The 26,367-nt window shown below is 60.4% G+C and overlaps 3 protein-coding genes across 14 annotated transcripts in view; 2 read left to right on the forward strand and 1 right to left on the reverse strand.

The window, feature by feature from the left end:
• Positions 1-14,693, forward strand: part of MGRN1 (mahogunin ring finger 1) — a 55,304-nt gene extending 40,611 nt beyond the window's left edge. For 2 of the 4 annotated variants that reach the window (XM_075995046.1, XM_012743651.3), the window contains exons 10-17: positions 1,305-1,464; positions 2,761-2,870; positions 4,504-4,569; positions 5,901-6,127; positions 7,145-7,268; positions 7,485-7,530; positions 8,695-8,793; positions 13,018-14,693. In XM_075995046.1, the coding sequence (XP_075851161.1) occupies positions 1,305-1,464; positions 2,761-2,870; positions 4,504-4,569; positions 5,901-6,127; positions 7,145-7,268; positions 7,485-7,530; positions 8,695-8,793; positions 13,018-13,130 (945 nt within the window). In that variant the 3' untranslated portion in view covers positions 13,131-14,693. The remainder of the gene's footprint in view (positions 1-1,304; positions 1,465-2,760; positions 2,871-4,503; positions 4,570-5,900; positions 6,128-7,144; positions 7,269-7,484; positions 7,531-8,694; positions 8,794-13,017) is intronic. The other 2 variants (XM_012743652.3, XM_012743653.3) reach the window with 1 other exon arrangement.
• Positions 14,694-16,943: 2,250 nt separating this feature from the next.
• Positions 16,944-19,203, forward strand: NUDT16L1 (nudix hydrolase 16 like 1). 4 transcript variants are annotated; one of them, XM_075995048.1, is made up of 3 exons: positions 16,944-17,290; positions 17,394-17,718; positions 18,306-19,203. In XM_075995048.1, the coding sequence occupies exons 1-3, from the start codon at positions 17,138-17,140 to the stop codon at positions 18,458-18,460; spliced, it is 633 nt and encodes a 210-aa protein (XP_075851163.1). In that variant the 5' UTR covers positions 16,944-17,137; the 3' UTR covers positions 18,461-19,203. The 4 variants fall into 4 exon arrangements, with proteins under 4 accessions (XP_075851163.1, XP_012599114.1, XP_075851164.1 ...); XM_012743660.3 differs by having other exon boundaries at positions 16,968-17,290; positions 17,388-17,718; XM_075995049.1 differs by having other exon boundaries at positions 17,035-17,290; positions 17,394-17,648.
• Positions 19,204-20,103: 900 nt separating this feature from the next.
• The window catches only part of ANKS3 (ankyrin repeat and sterile alpha motif domain containing 3), a 30,182-nt gene continuing 23,918 nt past the window's right edge, over positions 20,104-26,367 (reverse strand). For 4 of the 6 annotated variants that reach the window (XM_075995043.1, XM_075995040.1, XM_075995044.1 and 1 more), the window contains 10 exons: positions 25,391-25,528; positions 24,692-24,807; positions 24,228-24,407; positions 22,703-22,827; positions 22,439-22,580; positions 21,959-22,131; positions 21,622-21,707; positions 20,977-21,060; positions 20,600-20,691; positions 20,104-20,486 (listed from right to left, as the gene is read on the reverse strand). In XM_075995043.1, the coding sequence (XP_075851158.1) occupies positions 20,612-20,691; positions 20,977-21,060; positions 21,622-21,707; positions 21,959-22,131; positions 22,439-22,580; positions 22,703-22,827; positions 24,228-24,407; positions 24,692-24,807; positions 25,391-25,528 (1,124 nt within the window). In that variant the 3' untranslated portion in view covers positions 20,104-20,486; positions 20,600-20,611. The remainder of the gene's footprint in view (positions 20,487-20,599; positions 20,692-20,976; positions 21,061-21,621; positions 21,708-21,958; positions 22,132-22,438; positions 22,581-22,702; positions 22,828-24,227; positions 24,408-24,691; positions 24,808-25,390; positions 25,529-26,367) is intronic. The other 2 variants (XM_075995042.1, XM_012743643.3) reach the window with 2 other exon arrangements.

Genomic DNA, 26,367 nt, shown 5'->3' on the forward strand with positions numbered 1-26,367 from the left:
TGATTGCCTTTGGGGTCTTCTTCATAAATTCTTTGCCTAGGCCAATGTCTAGAAGAGTATTTCCAATGTTTTCCTCTAGAATTCTAATAGTTTCATACCTAATGTTCAAGTCTTTTACCCAGTGTGAGTTGATTTTTGTGAGAGATGAAAGGTGTGGGTCCTGTTTCAGTCTTCTGCATGTGGCTATCCAGTTTTCCCAGCACCATTTATTGAATGAAGATTCTTTTCCCCAGTGTATATTTTTGTCTGCTTTGTTGAAGATTAGTTGGCTATATGAGGATGGTTTTATATCTGGGTTCTCTGTTCTGTTCCACTGGTCAATGTTCTTGTGCCACTCCAAAGCTGTTTTAATGACTATAGCCTTGTAGTATAGTTTGAAGTCTGGTAAATTGATACCTTCTATTTTGTTTTTATTGCCTAGGATTGATTTTGCTATACAGGATCTTCTCTGGTTCCATACGAAACGTAAAATTATTTTTTCTATATCTGTGCAAAACGATGATGGTATTTTAATAGGGATTACATTGACTCTGTAGGTCACTTTGGGTAGTATAGACATTTTAACAATGTTGATTCTGCCGACCCATGAGCATGGTATATTCTTCCACCTGTTTACATCTCTGCTATTTCTTTCTTCAGTGTTTCATAGTTTTGGGTTCTCTGTTCTGTTCCACTGGTCAATGTCCCTGTTCTTGTGCCAGTCCAAAGCTGTTTTAATGACTATAGCCTTGTTGTATAGTTTGAAGTCTGGTAAGTTGATACTTCCTATTTTGTTTTTATTGCCTAGGATGTGGTCATAGTTTGCTGATCCGTTTTAGATTTTTACTTTCTCTGGGTCCAGTTGCTAACTTGGTTTCTGGAAGCTGCCATTACTTAATGGAAGTATTTCCAACAAGTTAACTTATTTGGTTGTGTTTTAACCAAATAAATGGGTACCCTGATCATTGTGAGGAGGTGTTCCTTAGTGGCATGGGTCTTCCACATTTGCTCTTTGGGTTTGAAGAACAGAAAGCGACCTGAATTCTCATGATTTGCGTGGGTGGGGGGCACAGGTTCTCCCCTCTGCCGTGTGCTGGGCACGGACTGGATTTGAGCATGGCGCCCAGGGCTTGGGCTGCACCTCCGAAGCTCTGCTCCACAGTAACCTCCTCCTGCCCTCTGGGCATCCCTCAGCCATGAAAGTCCCCAGGGGAGGAGGGGACAGCAGGTGGCACAGCTGGGGACTGGAAGACCTGCTCTGGGCAGTGCAAGGCCCTGCTCTGTGCCTTGGGAGGCCACTGACCCCCAGGCCCTTGTCCCCACAGCCCTCGGATGACGAGAACAGTGACAACAGCAACGAGTGTGTGGTGTGCCTGTCTGACCTGCGGGACACGCTGATCCTGCCCTGCCGCCACCTGTGCCTCTGCACCTCCTGCGCGGACACGCTGCGCTACCAGGCCAACAACTGCCCCATCTGTCGGCTGCGTGAGTGCCTGGGGCCTGCCCCTCGGGAGGTTCTGTCGATCGGGGACTGGCCACACCACAGTGGGCCGGGGCCAGGGCGGTCCCGGGGGCTGCAGGCCCCTCATTGGCTAAGAAATAAAGGGCCGTGGGTCCTTCATCCAGTTCACGACTCGTCGGGACCCGTTGGCTGACGTAGTTCATTGACGTTAGCGCTGACAGCGAGTGCGCCAGTGCATGGTACGACCCAGCCCTCGAAATCTGCTGCTGGGAAAATCAAACTTTTAGATTGAGGGGCCTCAAAGGCCCAGTGGCTGCTGTTGAACCACGGGGTGTGGACAGGCGTGGAGATAGGAGGCCCACTATGGCCAGGGGTGGCTCAGGGAGGGGAGGGGGGTTCTTGCCTGAGGGGCCTGGGCTGAGTGTGGGGCAGACAGGGAATAGGCGAGAGAGGGAAGAGTTGGGCACCGGGCATTGAGGACGGGTCTCTAAGCAGGGGCTGAGGGAAGGATGGGAAGGGGAAGCCCAGGCGGGGCTGCCTGGGGCCTAGGCAGGCAGCTAAGGAGGCCTCTGGGCGGGTGGGCTGCGGGGCTGCCCTCCAGGGAGGGTGTGGTGACCCATGGCCCACTTTGGGCATCTTCTGATGTGTAGGAATCTGCAGGTCGGGGTCCTCAGACCCAAGCTCAGACCCTTGTGTGGCCTCGGTGGCAGAGGGATGCTTCCCAGGCAGCCACTGCTGGTCCTGGGTATGAAGTGTGGGGGACGCTGAGACATGCAGAGCCTCGAGGAAACACCTTCCTGCAGCCCCTAGTCCCCGCCCTCCCCCGGGATGCAGGTTCAGCCGGGGTCCTGGCTGTGTTCCGTGGCCTGTTTCTCGTGGGGGCGTGGCCTGTGCTCCTCATCTGGCAGTGACTTGGGAGCATTCCTGCTTTCGTGAGCAGGACAGCCCAGTGGGATGGTGGTGGTGTCCCAGGTCCTGGTTTATTTTCCTGCTCCGGGTGGCCACTGTCTGTGCCCCTTGGTGTCCCCAGCGTGAGGCATCGCACTGTCACAACACTCACACATGAATGTCCTTGCCATCCTGTCCTGGGAAGGCTCCGTGGGGCAAGGCCAGGGCCGGGTGTACAGCCGGGAGCCCCCTGGGGCAGCACCCGAGGCTTTGCTGGTCCCCCTGCCTGGGCTGTGCTGTTAAGACTGTTTGCCTCTGACATGACTGCTGTGGGGTGGAACAGCGTGGGTGGGGCTTGAGGGAGCTCAGAGGGTCCTCTGGGTTGGGCTGCGTGGGGCCCCTGTCTGACGGGAGCCCCTCCTTCTGCCCAGCTTTCCGGGCCCTCCTGCAGATCCGGGCCGTGCGGAAGAAGCCGGGAGCGCTGTCCCCTGTGTCCTTCAGCCCGGTGCTGGCGCAGAGCCTGGACCACGAGGAGCACTCCGTAAGTGCCTCCTGCCTGGGCGTGGAGGGGCCGGCCCCACACAGAGCAGCGGCATCCCTGGGTCCTCATCTGTCCTGTGGGCAGGTGCGGCATTCATGGGGCCACCCGGCTGGGCCCGGGAACGTCAGCTGCTGGGACTGATTATCTTGGTCCTGTCACGGGCATGGCGTTGCTGAGTGTGCTCGAGGTGTTGTTGCTGTCTCTGCACTGAGCCAGTGGGGCCGGGGCCCCTGGTTCTCGGTGAACAGGCCTGCGCTTTCCCTAGGAGATGCCCTCCACCGGGACACCCCTGGCACCTTGCAGGTGGGCGTCAGGCAGGCAAGGGAGGTGGGACTCTGGCTTTAGGGACCCAAAGAGAGACTGAGAGACACAGAGAGGGACACAGAGACGTGGAGAGAGAGAAGCAAAGAGACCCACAGGTGCAGGGGACAGACACAAGCCACTGCGTTGTCAGCAGGTGAGCCTGTCTTGCAGTCAGCTGAGGTGGTTTGGGTCCAGCGGCTCTCAAAGGCCCTGCTGCCTCTCTGAAAAGAAAAGAGGAGCGAGCCCTGCGGCTGGCACGTCCCAGCCGTGTCTTTGCTCCCTGCGTCCTCTCGCCCTGCCTGATCAGGGCCTGACCCAGGCCCACCTGGCAGCTTGTGTGACGTGTTTGGCCCTCCCAGTGCTTCTGAAAATTGGGCCAACCTTTAACAATCTGGAAATCTCCCTTAAAACCCAGATTTTTGGCTTTTCTTTCAAAATCTGACATTGTGGGCTTGAAGCTGGAGCAGAAACCATTTCTGGGGATCCCTAGGGACCCCCCCTCCCCCGGGGCAGCCACACCGTTTTGCCTGCTGGGCCCGCCAGCTCAAGGGCGCCTGGAGCAGGCCCCCAGCGCATGTGCTCGGATGCCGGTGGGTTTATTGCTGCTTGTTTTTGCCCCTCCCGGTTCTGCCCTGGTGGCCGAGCATCCGACGGGTCCCTCTGTCTCCAGCTGGCTGAGATGCCTCTCACAGCGCAGGGCAGCCGGGGGCTGACGTGTGACCTGGCAGCTCCGACTGCCACGTGCCCCAGAAGTGCCAGTGCCAATGCCCTCGCCACCGTGGGGGCAAGAGCCATTTCCACGTAACACTGGGAAGAGCCCAGATGGGGCAGTTTTCTCCACTGAGCCCCTAAGGTAACTGTGGAGTGGGTAGGTCAGGGGCCAGCTCTCCCAGGCTGCTTGAGGAGTGACAGGCTGGTGACACATTACGGAGTGGCTCGGTGCCGACAGAGGTGCCAGGAGCTGGCTGGGGGCTTTGGCCGAATGGCCTCAGGGTCTGTGCCCTGCAGCCAGCCAGGCCCGCTTTAGGGAGTACCTGTCCACTCGCAGGTCCACCTTGGCCAGACCTGCTGCGCTGGGTGACCCAGAACCATGGTGCAGGCGCTGGGGATGGGGTTGGGCTCCACACCTGGGCGCTTGGCATAGGACCAGTGGCGCGGCTCCTGGGGCTGGGCGGGTGTGCAGACAGCCCACCCAGAGCCGAGTCAGCTGCTTCGGAAGCTCTCGGTCACAGTGAGCCTAGGAAATAGCGTGTCAGAGAGACCTTGTGCAGCCCACTCTATTGCGTGCGGGTGGGGGTAGTTGTAAAACATATGATTTTTATCTTGACAGTGTCCCTTTAAAAAATCAAAGTCGCACCCTGCCTCCCTGACCAGCAAGAAACCTAAAAGGGAAACAGTAAGTGTGTTTGGTCCTACGGCTATGGTTTTTTGCCCTGTTCCTTAATTTTTAAAACAGTGACAAGTATGGGAAATCCCTTCCACCCCAGGCTAGTGTTCGATGAACGTAATCTGTTGATTCTGTGCCCTGTCCTGGCATCCCTGCCCAGGACGGGCGTCCATGGGAGAAGCGAAGCTCTGGGCCCGCGGGCAGAAAGCCATTCACGCTGGCCCTGTGCCGCCCCACTGGCTTTGCCTGCCCCTGGTCTCCCAGCCCCCTGTTTCCCTGTGTTTCTTGCTGGCAGCGGACGCCACGGGGGTGGGACTAACGGCGCTCTGCAGGCAGCACCCTGCTCGCTTGCTGGCCACGTCCCGCTCCTCTGCCCGGCTCTTTGGTGTCCTTGCCTCTCCCTGCACCCAGGGGGCAGCTGGGCCAGGCCTCCACCTGGAGCCTCCACTGGCCCTGGCAGCCCCAGCTGAAGCGCTGTGTGCCCTCGAGTGTCCTCAGTGTGACTTAGAGAGGTGGAACTCGCTCAAGAATCGGCCGGGAGAGTCCTTTCGCTTTTAGAGGGTGGAGGAGTTGAGAGTAACTGTTTCCCTTTCAGCTGAAGGCAAGTGTCCAGAAAGGCCTCCCCCCACCCGGCGCCAGCCCAGTGACGCTCACTCTTCTGCCACCGCCCCCACTGCCCCCTGGTTCCCAGGGCTGCCACGTCTCACTCTCCCCTTCCAGGCGCTTATTCAGGCGGGCCAGGGTCCCACAAAGGGCACCGGTGCGTTTTGCCCCTTGACCTGGTTTCAGGGAGCACAATTGGGGGCAGGGCAGTGCCCCTGTGGCCTGACTGCTGTTCCCCAGGGACCTGGCGTCTTCTTTCTTCCTCATCCTTGTCCAGTCAGTCCACCCCCAACGAGGGGGAATCTGGCTCTTCACTAGGGCGTCTGTTGCTAACAGAGTGGCTGGAGCGTGTCCCCCCCCAGGGGCCCAAGTCGGGGCGGAGCTCCCGGCAACCCGGCTCTCCCTGCTCAGGGACGCACCCCTCCTGCTGGTCCCCGCAGCCTCTGGCATGGCTTCGCCCCACCCTGCTCCACTTCTGTCTGCACTAACCCTCACTGCCCACCTCCGGCCAGGCGGGACAGAAGGCCAGGGTGGGCTGGCCCGGGCTGGGGATCTCACCCTTTGGGGTGTCTAGGCGTGTGTGCTGGGGCTGACAGCCGAGGGAGGGGACATAAGTCCCTGGAAGGTGCAGTAGGATAGGAGTTGTCAGAAAGAGCGTCTGGGGAGTGGAAGGTCCCGGAACACAAGCCCGGCAGGGGGCCTGACCAGCCACCTTCCCTTACCCCTTGTCCCCACAGAGCTCCGACAGCATCCCGCCTGGCTACGAGCCCATCTCCCTGCTCGAGGCGCTCAACGGCCTTCGGGCCATCTCCCCGGCCATCCCCTCGGCCCCTCTTTACGAAGAGATCACCTACTCGGGCGTGTCGGACGGCCTGTCCCAGGCCAGCTGTCCCCTGGCTGGGATGGAGCGGCTTGCGGAAAGCAGCCACCAGAAGGGCAAGCCGAGGAGCAAGTCTCCTGACAGGTGAGCCGGGCACGGCGCCCACACGCTGCTGTCAGCAGACCGGGCGCTGCGTGGCAGCGGGAGTAGCACGTGTGTGCAAAGCAGGCGTGTTTGTGGTTTAAGTAACTTTCTAATGAGTTCTGTGTGGCGACTCAACACAGGACTCCCGAGACCCAGCGGCAGGGAGGGCTCACAAAGGGCACGGGGCAGAGCACAGGGGCAGCTGTGCCAGTGAGGCCACACCTGGGTGACCTCTTGCTGTGCAGATTGTACAGCTTGTGTCTCTGCCCAGGAGAGCCCCCTGAAGACCCAGGAGTCCCAGGACTTTGTGGGGGTGCTGGTCACGTGAGCATATCCTGCCGTGTGACTAGCGATGGCAGCTGAAACGTGGGCCAGACAGTGAACCAGGTGCAGGTCACTGATCTTGCCGCTGCACCTGACGAGCCAGCGGGTGTGGCCTGTCTCCAGACGTTAATGTCATCAGTCACTGGCACCAAAAACCTTCTGAGGGCCACACTCCGGGGTTGGCTAGGAGTCAGTCGTGGTTCCGTGGAGACTTGCAAGAAGTAGCTGCCAGTCCACTGTGCTGACTCTGTCCCACCCCCTCCCCCCGGTGTTAGTTTTTAACAGAGAAGGTAAGGCGGGCACAGGGTCTGTGATGCCAGCCCAGGGCCCTGTGCTGCAGCCTGCGGAGAACAGCTCCAAGGCTGCAGAGACGTGGGAGTCTGTCTCCTGCTGCTTCCCCGCCCCAGGCATCACTGTCACTGGTGGTTTCTCTCTAGAAAGAAAAGGCTGCGCAGGCCTGTGCCAGGACGGGGCCTCTGTCAGGGTGGGTCTGTGCTGACCTCTGGCTGTGGGGCAGCAGGGCAGTCCCAGTCACTTGCTGGCCAAAACACCTCCCCAGGGAGCACCTTCTTCCTGTGTCCCGGCAGACACATGCAGGATCCCCTGGGAGGTGTCAGGCAGGGGTCTGTGTGGCTCTGGCAGGTTGGCCCTCCTCATCCAGTTGTCCTCTGACCTCCTGACTCCTGTCCCCAGCACTCTGCGGTCCCCATCATCCCCCATCCATGAAGAGGACGAGGAGAAGCTCTCGGAGGACTTGGACGCTCCGCGCCCGCCGAGCAGCACAGGGCTGGCACCTCGGGAGAGCAGCTCCCCCGAGGTGAGCCCGCGCCCGCCCAGGCCGCAGCCCGGCCAGACTCCCCCGGCCTCGGTTTCCTCATCTGTCCCTGGGATGGGGTGCCGGTGGGTGGAGTCACTGTGCAGGTTGTAAGGGGGCCCTGTGTGACATCAGTGTGGCCTGGCCTGGTGGCCACCACTCTCCACATCCTCCCAGTCACCTGGGGCCAGCAGGTGGGCTTTCCTCTTTGTTTCCTAGAGTTTCGTCACAGAAGAGGTGGACGAGTCTTCATCACTGAAGCAAGGTGAGCCCCCCAGGAGCCTCCCAGAGGCCACCCCTGCACCAGGACCGGGTCTGCGCCAGGACCCCTTTCTCTCAGGAGTGGTCTGTGCGCTGCTGGCTGGGCTCCTCCGTGTCACCGTCTAGCAGGGCTCTGAGCTGCTGGTCAGCCTCTGCCCATCCCCTGTGGACAGGGTGGGCCTCCCGCCTCCCTCCAGGGCAGAGTTGCTACGGGGTGGGAGGAGAGTCCTCTTTTGCTTTGAGGTTTGGGTGACTTGCTGTGCCTGGTGAAGAATGGAAACAAGGACGGCTGAGATGCTGTGATCTCCCCTCGTTTTAGCGGAGGGACTTAGTGTGCAGGTGCCTGGCGGGCTTTAGGTCCCAGCTACTGCTCCTGGTCTGGCGACCGTGGCTCTGGCTGGGGGCAGCCCTGCCCAGCCTCATAGGGGCCTCCGAGCTCCCTCTGCCACCTCACTCAATCCTCCCCAGGAGAATCAGAAACGGGCTCCTGCCTGCTGCTGTAGGGTACATGGGCAAACCAAGGCTCAGGGTTGGTGTTGGGGAGGCCCAAAGCCACTTAGGTGACAGAGCCAGGATGTGGCACCAATGGTCTGTGAGTGGAGAATTAGAAACAGGGGTCCCTGTCCGGTGTGTCCTCTGCTGGATGGCATTGAGAGTCCCTCCGCCTCGCGGGGCCTCAGCTTCTCACTTCAGCTCAGGCCTGGACCTCCGTCAGTGCAGACACGCGTGTAGGACCCGGTGCCTGGCCTGCAGGGTGGTGGGGCTCCAGGCCGCGTTGGGCCGGCCCTCTTCTGCCAGGGGACCCTTGCCCACAAGGACACCCTCAGCCCCGGTGTGTGTCCTGAGGGACTAAACGTGCATGTGGGAGGACCAGAGCCCACCCTCTCGAGGCACCGTGCTCCCTGCAGGCTGTCTGCAGGGGTGGGCACGCATGGTAAGCACCTGTTGCCATTTGACATGTGGACGGGTGATGCTTTTTATAACCATGCTTGGGGGTGGGAAAGAGGAGAAAAGGAAGCATCCATCTCTGAGTCCCTGGAGAGCATGTGGGACTTCAGGGTAGACTCAGGCTGGAGCCCAGGCCCAGGGTCCCCATGGTGGCTGCAGAGTCCTCAGTGGAGTGCGCCGGGCTCCCGGGCTGCTCCCAACCTCCTCTCTGCTGCTGCAGGGAGCCGAGTGCCGTCCATCGAGAACGTCCTGCAGGACAGCAGCCCTGAGCACTGTGGCTGCAGCCAGCCGGGCCCACCTGCCGACATCTACCTGCCAGGTAACAGCACTAGGGCCCTTGGGGGCCTGCGGGTGGTGCCAGACTCTGCGCCCAGGGAGCAGGGCAGGCGGGGCTGGCCCCTGCAGCCTGGCTCCTTCCCTGGCTCTAAGCCGTGCACCTGCTTTGACCCCCAAAGCAGGGCCCAGGCCAGGACCTGGTCCCCAAGGCATTGCCCCTGCAGGCCCTGGGTCCCAGGGAAGGCTGCCTGCTTAGGGCCGGGGTCCTTTCCCTCGTCCCTCTTGGTCACAGCCAGCCAGGCAGATTTGGTCTCCTCAGGGATCACTCTGTCTTCCCTCTTCGCTGCCCTCTGCTGAATGACCTAGTGGCAGGGCCTCCGCCCTGGGAGCTGCAGACAGAGCAAGAGAGCACATGCCATGTGCTCTGCCGGGTATGGGGGTTCCCAGGCTAGAAAGCAGGGGAAGGGGCCTCTGGGTCACCTTCTGCCCCAGGCTATCTGCCCAGACACAGCAGCACATTTCAGGGCCAGGACCTGGGAGACAGGCTGGGGTGCCAGGCACCTATGGGGCCGAGAGCAGGGGGGCAGGGGTGGATGTTGCTGTTCTCTCTCCTTCCCAGAGCCCAGGCTGGGCTCCCGCCAGCTCCTCTGCCCTGCCGGGGTAAGATCCTCAGCTTCGGATCTCAGGCGCAGAGATGGGCATGGGAGCGGGGTGCTGGGAGGCCGTCTGGGGTCCAGAATCAGCATAAACAGGAATGCTGCCTTCAGGGACGCCACCCCCAGAGCCGCTGGGAAGCCCCTTTGCCCCCTTCCTGGCCCCGGGACCCTCCACTGCTCAGTCTCCTGGGTCACCTAGCAGCCTGGGCACTGGGGGGTTGTGACGCGCTTTGGTCGGAAAGGGCTCCTTGCCCTGCCGGTTTCTGGGTGCACAGAGACCTGTGCCCACAAGCCAGGTGTCATGCCTCCCCCCAGTGTAAGAGAGCAGGCCTGCCTGGGACATTGGCCACAGCAGAAGCTGTGTCCAGGACCAACACATCTCAAAGTGACACAGAACTCAATTTGTTCCTTCAGAGGACCTCAGTATTTCGTCCTGATGAAAAACCTGGTGGGTGGCTGGGCATGGTGGCTCATGCCTGCAGTCTTAGCACTTTGGGAGGCCGAGGCGGGAGGATCACTTGAGCCCAGGAGTTGGAGTTGCAGTGAGCTGTGGTGGCACCACTGCTCTCATACTGGGGCAACAGAGCAAGACCCTGTCTCCAAAAATGTAAATAATTTGGGGGGGGGGAGCAGGGATAAGAGGGACTCCAATCTCTGGGAGCCACGAGTGAGATTCTGACCCTGCAGGGTGGCCCCAAGGGGACAGTATCTGAAAACTCGTGCCTCCCCTCTCGTGGCCGGTGGAGCACTCAGGCCTGGGCAGGGTCAGGGCAGGCCACCACCGGCTCAGCCCCTGCTCGCGTGAGCCCAGGACATCTGGGTCTCAGGCCCCCACGCTCCAGTGAGGGTTGTAGGGCTTCTTTAGTCCAGGGCAGCAGCCCTGATAGCCTGTGTCCTGCATGGCCTCCACTGAGGCCCAGCAGTGCTGGGCGCATGTGGTGGCTGTCTGCAGGAACGTGCACGCTTTGTGGCTTGCGTTTCTTTGTGTTTTTAATCCATGTGTGGCATTCTCTGTTCTAGTGGCTTGTTTTCACTTAGCATGAACATCATCCACATCTGTGTGTTTAAGACCACGGCCACATGCACACAGGTGTCCCTGTTTTGATGATGGCCTCGCCATCGCCTGGAGGAAAGAGCACGATGCAGCGAGTCGTGTCCCCTGTAGATGGGACGTCCACCAAATGGTGAAAAACCCAGGTGCCTGGCACCGAGGGCGTCCAGCTCGGGGAGCCCCGTCCAGCCGCCAGCCCCTGACACTGCAGGTGGAACCGCCACCCCAGCCCTGCCCTGGGCGCGGCAGCAGGGCGGCGGGCGGAGGCAGAGCCACTTGTGCCCCTGCGGGAAGGTTTCCAGCTGCTGTTTCTTTGTGGTGGCAGCCGGTCCCCACACATGGGCATGTTGAGTCTGGGCAGTGCGTGCTTGTGAAGTTAGTGCCTTCGCCGTGGAAGTCGCTAAGCGAGCTCCTGCCCGTCTCTCTCCTCTGCACGCCCCGGCTCCGGCTGTTGGTATAGGCGAGTAAGCAGGTTCGTGACCTCCTTTCGTGTGTGCTGCGGGGAGGGAGGCTGTGACAGGCGTCCTTGGGGAGAGGAGCCCTCACGCCCCCGCCCTGTGGGGTCCTTCTGACTTTCTGGGCTTCACCCGCATCTGCGCCTTCCCAGGTGGGGGCCTGGGTCTGGATCCAGAGCTCTCTCTGGCCGCTGCACTTTGGCCCCTAAAAGGTGGCCTTCTGGGGGCCCTGATGTTCGGAGGCAGAGGTTTTTCCACATGGACCAGGTGGTCCAGTCGGCTCTTCTTCCAGTCTTTGGGGTCCCTGGAACAGACTCGGCCCAGGTGAGCCCCCAGGAGGCAGCACCCTGAGGAGGGGCCTCAGGGAGACACCGGGCTGGATGTCCACGGGGACGGCTCCAGCGAGGCCAGGCCTCATGCAGACGGCAGCGCAGCTGAGCTGCCAGCAGCCCCGCGGTAGGTGGGTTGGGATGTTCGCAGGATCCACTCTGTTTTCTGGTCATGGCTTCAAGTTCACAGAGGAAACAGTGTGCCCAGGCTGTGCAGCCTGTCTGTTGGAGGGGTGTCTTCACGGGGCTCTCAGCTGCCAGGCAGGGACCGGCCTGCTTCCCGTCCCAATGGTGTCCACTCACATGGGTCGCGCTCGTCCCTCACCCTTGTCTTGTCAGCGTGGCCCAAATGGCCCTGGTGTCACCGTGTGCCTGGCAGGGGTGATACCCTCATGGGCTCCCTTTCAGCTGTAAGCCCTCCGCTGCTGCTCACCTGTCCCTCCTGGCTCTGGAACCTTCTGGATTACCAGGGTATTCTGAGCTGTCTGTTAGGAGGCCATATGAAGGTGTCACCCATGTGACAGGGAGGGGCCCTCTTCCAGGGTGGCCCTCGTGGATGTTTTACAGAAGACCAAAGTATTTCTTGGCAGTCAAGAGTACTGTCAAAAACATAAGCAAACAGGTTGGGGACCCTCTTCCTCTCATGAAGGCTCTGGGTGCACTCGCCATGCGTGGCCCTGGGACGACTGCTGAGGGGGCGTCGGTGCCCTCTGCGATCAGGCAGGACTCCAGCCTCACGGGCGTTGCCCATGCGGCCGTCTGGGAGGTGCCTGGCTGGGCTCCCGGCCTCAGCCCTGGCCCTCTCCCCTCGTGCTGACTCGGTCACTTGTTTTGGTGTTTCCACACAAACTCCCCCGTCATCCCTGAATGTTTCCCGTGACAAGTCTTATCCCTCCATTGCAACAGCACCCCACACGTTTACAAAGCAGGCCCAGCCTGTCATGGTGGAAGGTGCTACTTGAGTCCTGGGGTTCAGGTCAAACTTCCAGAAGGGCAGACCCAGAACAGTGTTTCAGAGCCTGGGGGGCTGCGTGGAGGGCTGGGTCCTACGAGAGGCCACAGCCTCCGAAGGAAATAGTCACTCTCCACCCGGGGCTGGGGCTGTCGCCGAACCTCGTGGCTCGCGCTCTGCAGGCACCCTGTGCAGCAGTGCGTTAGGGTCAGGGCCAGGGGTTGGGCAGCCCTGAGGATGTGCTGGTCCCGCTGTTGCCACAGGCGTGTGTCATGGGCTCCCTATGCCAGCACACTTGCCCAAGGGCCAAGGGACAGACCTAGTCTGGGGACAGAGTGTCTCGTGGAAGAGCAGGCCTCTGTGGCAGGCAGGGCAGGCTCCCGAGGCCCCTGCCTTTGCCTCGAGGAAGCCCCTAGGGCCGCGCTGGGCACCGTTCCCCCGTCCGCGGGCCAGCTGCATTCCAGCCTCACCCGGTTGCAGGGCTGTTGCAGGACAGTGGCTGGTCAGATCCCAGGAAAGAACTGGGGTAAGAGCAGGAGACCCAGAGGTGTCAGCAGCCCACACTGACTCACTGCATTCTGTCCCAGGCTGCAGCTCGCTGCCAGGTGCCCAGGGGTGACCTGGCCCCAGAGGGACAACCGGCATTCACTCAGCTAAGGCTGCAGAGTCCCCAGGCCCTCGGTGTGGTCAGATCAAGCTAATCTGCCATTCTGGCCACAGCCAGGCAGTGTGGAGTGGCCCTGCCCCTGTGGGCCTCCGGGTTGGTAGGAGCAGGTGACGTGGGAGAGTGGCCGAGCATGATCCTCCTCTCCTCTCGTCTGCAGGATGGTCCACCTCCATGGAGACGCCCCGCAGCCTCAGCACCACCGGCCCGCCCTGGCCTCCACTTGGTGGCCCCAGTGCCGATCCTGGTGCCACCGACTTGACCCCACTCTGAGCGCCTGGCCAGGCTGGTGGCGTGGAGCCTTCAGCTCCCCCAGACTTTCCTGAGGGGCTGCCCCGGCCCCCAGTGTGACCCGGCCTCTCCTGTCTGCACACCCCCTGTGGCCACCAGGCTCCGAGGGGCCACGACGACCCTTGATCAAAGAGCACAGTGGACTGCCCCTCCAGACCCCTTTTTTGTATGGTTGATATGTTTGTAAATGGTACAAAATGAAGGACAGCAGCTTTCTAGCTGGCCTCTAGGCCTGGGGTCCCCCAGCCCTGTGGGCTGAGGCCAGGTCTGGTGCTGGCCGACTACCCACATGCAGCCTGCAGCAGCGGTGCCCGAGGACTCAGAGACGAATTTATTGTTGGGTGAAGTGCTGTCTTCACAGACGTCAGGGGGTGGCAGGGGGCCCAAGTCTCGGTCAATGAAGGAAACAGTGTCTGTCCGCCCACGCTGTGTGTGTTGCCACAGCGGCCTGTTTGTGGCTGTTGCCTTCCACCCTTTGCTGTTTGTGGCCCTGGTGGCACTCCCAGGCCCACCTTAAGGCCCAGCCCCCTGCTCTGAGCCTGGGGTGCACGGGCACCGCCTGCCCCCAGCCCTTCCCCGGGCACCATGGCAGTGTCCAGCCCAGGGTAGAGGTGCAGCTGTTTGCTGCGATTGGTATCTGGTGGCCTCTGGCCCAGCCGTGCGCCTGCTCATGGGTGCTGTCTTTTGTCTGTCTTCAGGCCCTTCCAGGTGGAGGGGCTTCCGCTCAGCCAGCAGCCATCTGCTGGGGGATTCGGTAGCTTCCTCAGCTCCCCCTTAAACGTCCCTCTGCCTTTCTCTTTGATTTGTTCTGTCTGGGACTTTGGTGGCAGGACCAGCCTGGGGAAGCAGGGTCCTGTTGTGACATTTGGCCTCTGAGGGACCTCATCCTTTTTGTAGGATAAACCTCCTGGCAACAGAAAGGAAAGGGGGTGCCCAGGCCCGGTGCCCCAGTGCCAGACCTGCCCCAGCAGGGCGTTGAGCCAGCCGGGGTGTGCAGCTCCCCTGGCCAGGGAGGGCAGGGGCCCGTGCCTGGAGCCTCAGCTGAGTCCAGGGGAGGCATGGCTGCGGGACAGCCCGCAGCAGTCCGCTGGGCTCCGCATGTCCCGGCCCGGCCTAAGGCTCAGGGTTGCTCCGAGCACCAGCTCTGCCCTGTGGGACGCTCGGGAGACAAACCCACAGTGGCCAGCCGTGCCCTGCTTGGGCCCGAGTGGAGTGCGCTCTTCGCACCCGGCTCCCTGTGTGCCCAGGCCAGCCTCCCCCCCCACCCCCATCCCCGCCATCTGCTGTGTGCGCGTGCGCACATGTGCACACACATGCAAACGTGCACACGTGCACACACATGCAAACGTGCACATGCAGGCTGGCCGTCTCCGTCCCTCACCCCAGCAAGGCCCAGCCTCGCGTCAGTGCTGGTGCCAGAGCTCTGTGTGGGTGGCTGCAGACGGGCCCGTCTGTGACTTCCACGTGCTGTCATCTGGTGTGCTCGGATGGGCCCGTGCATTCGTTTTTACTGTATATTTATAGTAATAAAATCATGCAGCAATATCCTGTCCGTTCCTTCCTCTGGGCACGCTGTGGCTGTTTCCTGACCCAGAGGAGGCCACTGAGTGGTCATGGTGGCTGCCACACCCTGACAGCTCATGGCCTCTGCCTCAGTTTCCTCATGTGTCAGGTGGTAGTGACAATGCAGCTTCCAAGCCAGGGTGGGATTAAACCAGGTAACAGGCTCCCTGTGGTTCATCACTACACCAGCTGCTGTTCTCGACTGTTGTTTTCATTGTCATCTTTGTTGATTCTTTGGTTGGAATGAAGGCAAACCTTTGGGATTTGGCTCAGTCTCCTGAATAGGTGGCACAAAAGCCCAGTGCCCCCTGGTGTCCAGGTTGCCTCTCCAGTCCCCATCTCTGTTGCAGAAGTGTCCCACAGGTGTTCACAGCACCTGCTATGTGTCAGGAGGGGCCCCACAAGGGTGCTTGCATTCTTGCCGGTGAGAAACAGGTCATCAGAATCCTTTCGGGTTTGGTTACTGTCAGGAAGGAAGTCAGCAGGGTGATGAGATGAAGCCCATGAGGGACTCTGCGCAGCCACGTGGTCAGGGTAGGCTTCTCTGAGGAGATGTCTAAATGGAGCCCTGAGGATGAACGGAGCTGGCCCTGGGGAGCCCATTCCCTGGAGTGTCAGGGGCAGATGCTGAGGACCTTGTCGAGGCGGCCGGAGTTTTTCAGGGTTGTCTTCAAAGAACAGAGGCTTTTAAGCATAGGAGTGACACCCTGCAGTTGCCATGTGGAGACTGGGCTGGAGGGGCGGGTTTGGCTGCTCAGGCGTGCTGGGTTTAGAGGCTGGAGCCCAGCCCGGGGCCCTCTGCTTGGCCTGTGCTCCCCTGCCCGTGGGGTTGCCTCCTAGGCAAGATCTGGCTAGTGCCTCGGGACACCCACCACACAGGGCCCCGGCTCCTTCGCAAACACAGTTCAAGCTGCCTCCATGGCCCCTCTTTGACCCAAGCCCACAAAGGTGGAGAGGGAACGGCTGTTCCCGGCATCCACGGCTCTGCAACTGCTCTCGGACATGCTTTGTTCTGGCACAGTCCCAGTGTGGGCAGAGGTGCTCAAAGTGTCAACAGGTGCTTGCATGGGCTGAACTGGCTCCCCCGACGCACTTCCTGACAGACCTGGCCCCTTTACTGAGGTCTGGTGGCGAGGCAGGGTTGCATCACGAGGAGCCTTTCCTCCTGTGCCCCCTGCACCCCATAGCCCCTGGGCTCAGGTTGTGTTTGGCTGCCCGGAGGTGGGGTCCTCCCCAGATCTGACATCACCATGGACCTAACAACACGAGTGTCTGGCAGCTCCTGCCCACCCCTCTCCTCTCCTGCACAGCTGCTCCGCTCCAGGCAGCCTTCCCTGTGCCAGAGCTGGCCCGACTGCACAGCTCTCCCAAGGCTGTGGCCCAGCCCTGGGCGCCCATCCCACAGTGCAGGCAGAGGTTCCTTCACACAGCAAATCCCTGCCCACTGTGGAGAGGAGAGTGGCCCTTGGGGCCTGCTACTGGTGAGATGAACCTTGCCACCTTGGGGTTCAGGGGACCCAATTGCTCTCGCCTGGACGGTGTTTCCAATGCTTCTAAGCCCAGCGACTTCCTTCTCCAACACAAATACAGGGTAAGTACTTGAGGCCCTCCCCTTCGGGATCAGGTGGCTTTCTGTTGTAGACACTGGGTAGCAGCCAGGGTGGGATCCTGGCTCTGTCACCAACTGCTGGGTGTGTTTTCGCAAGTGCTGTCCTCTGAGCCCCAGGTTCCTCATCAGAAAATTAGGGGAACTCCCACTTCCCCCAACAGTACCTGGCATGTGGTCCCCGGCCCCCCAATTTAAGTCACCTCCTGCTCTAGTCGGCTGGGTCCAGCGAGCCCCAGAGCGCCTGGCCAGGCAGCCTAGCGCCAGGCCTGGGTGTGGGGACTGCTGGCAGCCCGCTTTCCTGAGGCGGACGGAGTGGCCCCAACGGACAGCTGTAGAGCGTGACGCGGTAAGTTGCTCAGGTCCGAGCAGCCTGGCAGAGGACGCCTCCCGAGCGTCGCTAGCTCGCGTAGCAGCGGGGATGCCGAAGGTCCTCTTCGAGACGCCCAGGGACAGGTTTGTGGCTGACAGCCTGAGCCCCGAGTCCCGCACGCACCCGCCTTTTCAGGACGCCGAGTCCTGCCGGCGCGTTGCATCTTGGGAGTTGTAGTCTTCGCGGGCTGAAGGCGGGGCCGCCACTCGTGGTGAGCGGCTATTGGGTGGCGCTGGCGCGCACGGCCCCCTGCCTTTGCACACCGTTCCCTCCTCTCAACGACGCGTCGCAGAGCCTCGATGGGCTCTGCCCCGACGTTCGTCAGGGATTGGAGGGGAGGCGGGACCCAGGGGCTCAGCTGCCCGCGGATTGGTGGGGTGCAAAGGAGGTGGGCCAGCGCATGCGCTTAAGCCGGGGTCCGGCCGGGCCGCAGGGGCCAGTGCCAAGATGTCTACGGCGGCGGTGCCGGAGCTGAAGCGAATCAGCCGGGTGGAGGCGATGCGCCTGGGCCCGGGCTGGAGCCACTCGTGCCACGCCATGCTGTACGCCGCCAACCCCGGGCAGCTCTTCGGCCGCATCCCCATGCGGTTCTCGGTGCTGGTGAGGACGGGGCCGGGCGGGCTCGGGCCGGGCGGGGCTCGGGCCGGGCGTGCCGCGTCGGTCGACCCCGCGCCCGTGACTCGGCGCTCCCTTGCAGATGCAGATGCGCTTCGACGGGCTGCTGGGCTTCCCCGGGGGCTTCGTGGACCGGCGCTTCTGGTCGCTGGAGGACGGACTGAACCGGGTGCTGGGCCTGGGCCTGGGCTCCCTGCGCCTCACCGAGGCCGACTACCTGAGCTCGCACCTGACCGAGGGCCCGCACCGCGTCGTGGCGCACCTGTACGCGCGGCAGCTGACGCTGGAGCAGCTGCACGCCGTGGAGATCAGCGCGGTGCATTCGCGCGACCACGGCCTGGAGGTGGGGCCGCCGCCCGGGCCCCGCCCCCCGCCCCGGGGTTTGGCTCTGGCCCCGTGGAAGGCACCGATGGGTAACACGTCCCCCCTGAGGGTCCCCTGGCCGGGCTGGGTGGGGTGTCGCTGTCTCCAGCTACGGGATGGGGAGAGGGGCCTGGGATGAGGCCGGAAAGGAGGGGCGGGGCTGGGGGCTCCCTCAGGGCTGTGTTACATCCGCCTTGCTGCCTGCCATTGCCAATCCTGGGAGTGGGGAGTGGGACCGGTGGGGAGGAAGGGATGGGGGAGTGGTGCCTGCTTGGGGAGGTGGGAAACTGAGGAGCAGAAAGGGGGATTGGGTGTGAAACCTCTTGGGTTGTGGGTTTTGTGGTCTGGATGGGGGAGCATGGGGTGCGGCAGGGAGAGCTGGCACAGGAGCCCGCCCATAGTGCTAGGGTAGGGGAGGGTACAGGGTTGGCCTGGGCGTGTGCTAGGGGAGGAGGGGGCTGCAGTGCTCCAGGGGAGCTGGCTGGCTTCTGCCCTGCCAGACTCTACCTGGGTCTCCCACTATGTCCTTGGCAAAACTGGCTGCTCGTCCCCTGGCTCAGCAGCTTTCAGGCCCCTCTTGCCAGAGGTGAGCTACCGGGGTGGAGGGCCCGGCTCCAACCCTGACCTGTCTGTGCAGGTGCTGGGCCTTGTGCGGGTCCCACTGTACACCCAGAAGGACCGAGTCGGCGGCTTTCCCAACTTCCTGAGCAACGCCTTCACCAGCACTGCCAAGTACCAGCTCCTCTTCGCCCTCAAGGTGCTCAACATGATGCCCGAGGAGAAGCTGGCTGAGGCTGTGGCTGCAGCCACAGAGAAGCAGAAGAAGGCCCTGGAGAAGCTGCTCCCAGCTTCTTCCTGAGGTGGTTCCTGTGCTAGCTGTCGCCCTCCCCACTGGCAGCCATCTCTGTGCCCATCGGCTGAGAAGACTTGGTTTTGGGAGTCCTGTGAAAGTGTGTCTTCTAGCTTGTCTCTGTGTTTGCCTTTCTGACTGCATGGGGCAGACAGGCATCTCATCATCTCCACTGTCCCAAGCAGTCATTAGGCGGCAGCTGGGCCAGCTGGGACCCAGCCCGTCCTCTCAGGTTGGTCAGTGGGCAGTCTGGGCACACTGGGCCTGGCTCTTCAGGCTCAGGACATTCGTGCCCACCGAAAAGCTCAAACTCTCCTTAGCACGCGTCTCACCACATAGCGCCCCGTCGTCCTAGGGGTAGGTGCCCAGCTCTCAGGCCATTCGGAAGACGGTTTGCTCTGGTGGAGGCGGCTGTCCAGGCCAGCTCATCCCTGCATCCTTCCCGAGCCAGCCCCAGGGTCTGGGGAAGAGCCAGCTTAGGGTAGGATGTTATACTGTTAATTTTGGTTGTTGTTGGATTTACTTTGTTAGATTTTTCTCATTCGAGATGTGTGAACTATGAGTAAAGCTTCAAAGTGGCTTTTCCCCACTGTGGCTTGGTTCGCAGGATGGTCGGGGCCTCAGGGACCCAGCTACGTATGGAGTTGTTCAAGGAGAAAAAGACAATAAATGAAGCCGCTCTTCAGCTGCTGTTTGGTTTTTGGTTTTAGACAGCAGCCCAGGGCTGGGCTGGTGAGGGGTGTCCTTCCTTTTCCTGGATGTGGAGGTTGGGCCCAAGAGGGGTTCTGGGACCCCAGGTGCTGGGTACTGCTAGGAGTCGAACCAACTCAGGCCTCCTGTCTCAGATTCGGGACACATGGAGTCACTGCCCTGGCCAGAGGTGTCCATGTGTCCGCCTGTGTTTACTGGGGCACTCCCAGCCTGAGCACCTGGGCTGGCAGCCTGGCTGGGGGCTTCTATGCTGCGGTGCCAGTGTCAGGCTCTTGTACTAGATCCTCTCCGCTTTGAAAACCTGCCTTTCCTCATTCTCAGAACAGTCTGCAAGCAGCTCCAGGGGACGGTCTGGAAGCACAGGCTTAGTATGCAGAATGACAACAGCAGAGTCAGCAGGGAACAAGAAGGCCACCACTGGTAGTCCCTATAGCCTCATGTCTGCAAAGGCTCCAGTGGTGAGTTGGCAAATTTCCACCACCCATACCTCTCCCAGTAAGGAAGGTGGTGTTCTCAACCCCGCCTCAGCTGGGGGAGAAGGGCCAAGTATGGGAGAAGTCTGTTGCTGTGGGAACAGACTGCCTGTATCTGGCTCACTCATGTTTCCTAGGGCCTGGGCATGTGCTTAGCTTTTGTAGCAGCTTGTCTTAAGTTGGACTCATGTGCTGCTGGAACAGAGCTTCCCAAGCTGCAGGGGACAGGGCAGGCAGGCTCGCCTACTTGGCCTAGCCCCGAGCATGCTCAGTGGCCTGGGCACCAGGGATATCCACCCAGAGCCCCAGGACACTGTGGCTGAGGTCTTGGCATGGCTTTCCCCTTGCTTTGGCCCCATGTGTTGGCCAGTGCTACATGTCATGTGATCAGAATGGAGCCCTTCACCAGCTGACCATAAATTTTATTTTTCCAACAGATAACATTTTCTGGGTGCCCCGGTTCTCATAAGGTCAAGCCTCTTGCACCCATGTATTGGGGACACTCTCTCCCCACAAGGCCCTGCCTGGCCTAGACCAGGCCAGGCCACAAGCTCTGGGCCTTACCACCAGGTTCTGGGCGACAGGCCCTCGTCCTGCCTCAGTGCTGGCCCAAGCTGCCTGGCATGGGCCGCAGTCCCTGTCCTGCTTGTGTCTGCCGGCTGCTCCCGGGGCCTGATCCTCTGGCCCCCTCTGGGCCGTGCTGCTTGCTGCAGCCACCTGCGCGTGGCCCTCCCGACTTCCTGACACACAGCTTCAGGGTGGATCAGTCACCCAACGTCAGATTCTGAAAAGAAAAGGCCCTGGTGAGACCAGAAAGAGGGAGGGAGGGAGTGTACTTGTTCCCATAGCTGCCCCCATTGGTGTCCTGGCACCAGCTCCTGGCTGGCAGACACTCACCGTCCCTTTGGGCTAGGGCTCCCGCCACTTCTCCTTGCTGCTCAGCACCTGCAGCTTCTCCAGGCTCTGGGTCACGGAGCACAGCGCTCGCCCTGAGGACGGGACCAGACAGTAGGTGGCAGCAGGGAAGAGGAACTTGGGGCACTTGGAACAGGGGCCTGGAGCCTTTCATCCATACTGTGAGCTGGGCAGGCTGCCCCATAGTGGCCATGACCCCAGCTCTGAGGACAGATGGTGTCAGGGTGGAAGGACTCAAACCTGCTTTCCCTAGGAAGGGGTCCCTCTGCCTCCCTCTGAAGTAAAAGGGGCGCTCAGTCTTCACCAAAGTCTGGTCCCTGGGTGGGGCCAGGCCACTTGCCACATTCCAGGAGACTCACCCATCTCATGTACACGGTCCTCCAGGGTGCCCGACAGCTCAGGCAGGCTCATGGCCTGCAGGGATGCTTGCCAGCCTTTGGAGTCTGCGGTGCAGAGGACTGAGTTGGCCTGGGCTCTGTGTCCAGGAGACCCTCCCTGGATCAGAACCCCCCCACACCAACTATCAATGCTTGAACAACCTTCCTCCCCGCCAACTTCCGGGTCTGTGAGACCAAAAAGATTGTGACAAAAATGATTTCTCCTGCTTGCTGGCCTAAGCACTAACTGCCACGCAGGGATCAGCCCCAGGACGGACAGTGTGAGTCTAGCCCATAGGGAAGCTGTGCCCTCGGGTGGCCCCATGATTGAAGGCTGAAGTCACCGGAGGTGTTGGACAGCATGATTGGCTGTGACACAAGTGACTGTCTTGACACTGTCACGGCCATGCCTTCTACCACTGGGGGACAGGTGATTGTCCCATCACAGGTGAGGTGTGGGCTTGGGTCCCCAGGGCCCCTTTCCCCTCCACACTGGGCTTGTGTACGCTTGGGGACCTGGGAGAGTGGAGTCCGGCAAGATAGCCATGCTGAGCCCACTGCGTAAAACCCAGCCTCAAGGCTTCCCGCCCTCCCCTCTGCCCCGCTGGAGCCAGGCGCTGCTCTTACCCGACCGGGGGAAGGCTGGGCCCAGGGCAGCTGCACCAGGGGACTGGTCCTGCCTCACTCGGGCGGACAGCTCAGACTGACAGGCTCTGCCAGACACGGGAACAAGTGCTGGTGAGGGCAGAGGCCCCCCACCCAGGCCCCTGAGTGGAAGGAGGGGGAGTGGCCCCACCCTGTCCCCACAGCCAGCCTTTAAGGGCCTGGCAAGTGTCAGGGAGATGCACTGATGGTAGGAGAGGGGCCCTGTGTGCTGCCCTGCAGGGAGGAAGTGCCCAAATGAAGTGGGAGGTGGGGGCAGCAAGGGACCCCAGGCCCCTTGGCTGACAAGTGAGCCACTTACCGCAGCTGGTCCAGGATGAGGGTGGCATCTTGGGCCAGGGCCCAGGTCTCCTGCAGCTGGGCCTGGATGTCCTTTCGGGCCCCGTCCTGCTCTAGCAGGCAGCTCTCCACCACGGCCCGCAGCTCCTGCTCCTGGGACACCTGGCCCCGCATGGCCTCCACCTCGTCACAGCGCTGCAGAGTGGGAGGGCCAGGCTGGGAGGAGGCCCGGCATGGGGGACCGAGACCACGGAGGCTTGGGCTGCACCGCTCCCTCTCAGAGGCTTTGAGTCTGTTCTGTCTCTGACCCTGTTTCTCCCTCCATCTTGGGGCCTCTCTAGCCCTGTGACTTTGCTGGCTGCTTGCTTGCTGGCCCCTGCCCTCTTGTCTGACTCCTCCCTCTGTGTGGTGCTATCCTCTTCCTGTGGGGACTGGGACCCTTGCTCCCGCCTTGGCCGCCGTCCCTGCCCCTTCCCCGAGGGCACTGCCACTCCCCGCCTGCCTTGTGCAGCTGGATGGCAAGCTCCTGCATCTCGGCCTCCAGCCGGTCGGCGTAGGCCAGCTCTAGCGCATCACTGGGCGGGCGGGCGCTGCTGTGCCAGCGGGCGATGGCAGAGGTCATCTTCCTTTTGGGCCCAAACAACCTGCAGGGGGAATCAGGGAAGACACAGATCAGCATCCTCTCTGAAGTCAGAACTCAACTGGCCCCAGAATGCCTGGCTGACAGGAGGGGCATGAGGCCCAGAGACGGCCCCGCTGGACTCACGTGATGCCGATTTCCTTCAGGTCGCTCTCAGTGAGGGTCAGAAAGATGCGGAGGTCCACGTCCTGCTCCTCAAACACCTGCAGGTACTTGAGACACCCGATCTGCTCCAGCAGCGCAGCAAGGTCCTGGAGGGCAGAGTAGACGGGCGGGAAGGGGCAGCAGCCGCGCAGAGTTTCCTCCTTGCCCAAGACGTGCTCCTGCTCACTGCCCTTCCTACTCCATGCCCTCAGGCAGACAGGACACTGAGCCCTGCCGTCCCCATCTCTGGTCTCACCTAGCCTGGTACTTATCACTGGGACGTGGCTCCGCACACACCTCACGAAGCTAGCTCTGTGGAGGGGTTAATGAGGCTGTTCATCCTGAGAATCCTTTGGGATGAGTCACTTCCCTCTTGGTCCTTGCAAGATTCTCTTTGTCCAACATTTTGGTTTTGATGTGTCTTAAGTTTAGATTTCTGAGTTTACCCTACTTGGAGTTCATCAGGCTTCTTGGATGTAGACCTCCGTGTTTTAGTTCGGGTTTGGGAAGGTCAGGCTAGTCCTTAAACGTGTCTTCTGCTTCCTTCTCCTCTCCCACTGCAAAGTGTTGTGTGTGCTAGTAGCTTGATGACGTCTCGCAGGTTTCTGCTCATTCTTCATTCCTTGTTTCTTAGACATCATCTCAGACGCCCTATGTTCAAGTTTTCCGATTCTTTCTTCTTGCTCAAATCCACTGTCGAGCCCATCTAGTGAAAGTTTCAATTCGGTTGTACTTTTCAACTCCAGAGTTTCTATTTTTGCAAGTTTAGTGTTGTTTTTAGTGGAGGAATACATTTTTGGAGGTATTACTCTCATTTTCCTGAAACTACTTTTTGAAAGAAACAGCCTGAGGATGCCCCCACAGCTGCAAGCTCTCCAGCCAGTGTGTGTTTAAGGAACCGAGATGTGCGCCCTGCCCCTGAGCCTGGGGGTGTGGGCCTGCGAGGGGCTGCGGGAGGCCGGCCAAGCCCCAGCCTGCAGGCAGTGGCAGCGCTGGGGCTTCAACAAATGAAGAGCAGAGACCCCCCACTGCACCACGGGTCTCTGCACCACGTGGGCCTGCACTGGCGGGGACTCAGCTGCTCAGCCATCCCCACGATCCCTAAGAAAGAGCTCAGAGTGAGCACAGGGAGGAAGCAGCAGCGGCAAATTTCCGCAGTGTGCGCTCAGTGCTCTGCTTCCACGTGTCTTGTCGCCAACTCCAGGAAGCAGCTGAGATCAGTCCTGCTTTTCTCCTCCCTGGGATCAAGGAGCTGCCGAGTATGGACACCAAGGAGACAGGGCCTCTCTGTGGAAAGGGACGCAGCACAAACCCTGCAACTGCCCACTAACCATTAGGAACCAGCTGACCCTGAGGTTTACTGGTCATCTGAGGAAAAGCCACCACCACTCTGTTCTGCCAACGGTGCCTGTGCCTGGCTCATTGGAAATACACAGTGACACCTCACAAGTCACAGGCAGCACTGTCTTTCTAAGACCATAACCCCCAGTTTCATAAATGGCCTTACCTGGGGTCCAGAATAGGGGAACCTCTCAGTTTGGGGGACAGATCCTGAGGTGCAAACTGCGGAAGACCCAGTGCTGGGAAGCCACTGGCCGCAACGATTCTTAGTCTTCACATAACTTTTAGTTTGTTTGCGAACTGAGCTTTTACGTGCATGATCTGAGTCCTGCAGCAAGAAGTGTGTCTGAAGTCACACATGGGTTAAGATTTAGGAGCCTTCATGAAACTCCCCCACAACCCATCCGCCACACACAGCTTCCTTGGTGGCTCCCTGCAGCCTGTACCACCCACACTCACGCCACCCTCCAAGAGGGCAGGCCCCAGACGCTGCACCCCCCAGCCCAGCACAGAAACGCACTTCAGCCTTGTTACCAGACTGCTCATCCCAAATTAACTGGGGTGTCAGGCACCCCCCACAACGTCAAGAACGGAAAAGGGAGCAGAAAGTCAAGAAAGCAGGAGACTCACCTCATTGCTCTCCACGGAGGCCTCGCTGCTGAGACCCTGGGCTCTGGCCAGGCCCTCGCTGCTGCTGCTGCTCCGGATGGCCCCGAGGCTGGCACAGAAAGCACGCTCTTGCTCTTCTAATGATGGGGAAAGAGGACACCTGCCTGCAGGCCTCGCCTGGGGTGCTGCCAAGGGACTGCGCCCCTGGGCCTAAGCCACTGTAGCCAGGTGCCCATCAGCACAACAGCAGGGTCTCCTGCTTTGTGCTGCCTGCCTGGCCCAACTCTCCCCTCTACACAGATGCAGGTTGTCTTTTGTTCGCTGAGAAATCCCAAACACCCTGAACAGTGCTTGCAAGCAGTGGGCTGTTAGCAAAGGGCTGCTGAACTGATACATACGTGTAACTACGACAGGCATTCCCCCCGGGAAGATCTTCCCAAAGCCTCAGAAAGATTCCAAATTCAGGGGCTAAGCCTGTCAGTTTGGAGTGACTCCCCCTGACCTGCATGGGAGACACTGGACTAGAAGCTTCTCCTCTGTGTCCGATTCTTTAGTTTTCCTCGTGAGAACCAGGGCCTTCTGTACCCTTCCTCATGTTCTAGTGGAGGGACTTGCCCCGGGGCTGAGCCCCAGCTGGCTGGGTGGGGTGGGGTGGGCACACAGGCTCCAGTGCAAGTCGGCCCCTAGCCAGGCAGCATGGGGAAGAGGGAGGGTACGTACCCCGGCTGCTGCTGCTGCTGCTCTCCACGTCCCGGTCATTGATTGGGGAGGTGACGTCCCGATAGCAGAGGCCTTCCGCTTCCAGGGGGTTCTCATCATTGCTGTTGAAGGTGACATAGCCCCGTGGAGGCACCTGCTCTGTGTGCAGAATGGGGCATGTAAACCCACAGACGCAAGGTGAAGATACATTCATTCCTATTGCTGCCACCTCCTCCAGGTTCTCGGTGTAGGAGGAGGAGACTCCGGATTCAGCAGACAGGCAGGAAGCCACTTGGCCATTACCTCATCTACCCACCAAAGCCACCTGGCCAGAGCTGTTATGTGCAATTAGTGGGTGAGGAAAGAGAGTTTCAGAGACCAGTTGGTGTCCCATGGCAAGTGTCTGGTAGAACCAGGGCTGGCGTCCAGGACATGCCTGGGTCCTTTCCACTGCACCAGGCTGTCTCTTTTCCAAGTGGGAAAAGTAGGAAATAGCTGTATTTACAGATTCCTAAGCCAAAGAAAAACTATACCACTAGGTGTTCCTTTTATTAATAGCTAGAAACATGTAATGACCTCCCCGCCACCACACACATGGACACACATGCCCATCCACCAGATTTCTTTATGTCCCTGTGACCTTTTTAAACATAGGCACTAAGAAGTAGTCCTTCTTGGGTCAGTCAACCCAGCCAAAGATATCTGGCTGAACATGAAGGGAAAAAAGGCCCTTGGCTAAAAATTAACAGCAGTAATATAAAATTATATAACCCTTGAATAGATCTGCCTATAAGACAAGTAGAAAAGATAGAACCTAAACCAGAGAGTTTAATTCTTCCCGGGGTCTTAGAAGAGAATTGAGTTACTCGTACCCGCAGCTGCAGCATGATCTCCTCTGACTAAGTCAGGCTCTTCCAGGTCCAGGCTTCAGAGGGGCCTCCAGGGAGGGCCATCCACCCAGCCTGTCGGACCAGCAGCCTTGGCCTTGCCATGAATGG

Source organism: Microcebus murinus, chromosome 19, assembly GCF_040939455.1.
Source record: "Microcebus murinus isolate Inina chromosome 19, M.murinus_Inina_mat1.0, whole genome shotgun sequence".
NCBI classification, from domain to species: Eukaryota; Metazoa; Chordata; class Mammalia; order Primates; family Cheirogaleidae; genus Microcebus; species Microcebus murinus.

What these genes read in the sequence shown, in the direction of transcription:
- NUDT16L1 (XM_012743660.3), top strand. Translation starts at nt 17,138, where the DNA reads ATGTCTACGGCGGCGGTGCCGGAGCTGAAGCGAATCAGCCGGGTGGAG. An exon ending in CCATGCGGTTCTCGGTGCTG is followed by an intron (nt 17,291 to 17,387) that starts GTGAGGACGGGG and finishes GCTCCCTTGCAG; the next exon opens with ATGCAGATGCGCTTCGACGG. An exon ending in CCCGTGGAAGGCACCGATGG is followed by an intron (nt 17,719 to 18,305) that starts GTAACACGTCCC and finishes CTGTCTGTGCAG; the next exon opens with GTGCTGGGCCTTGTGCGGGT.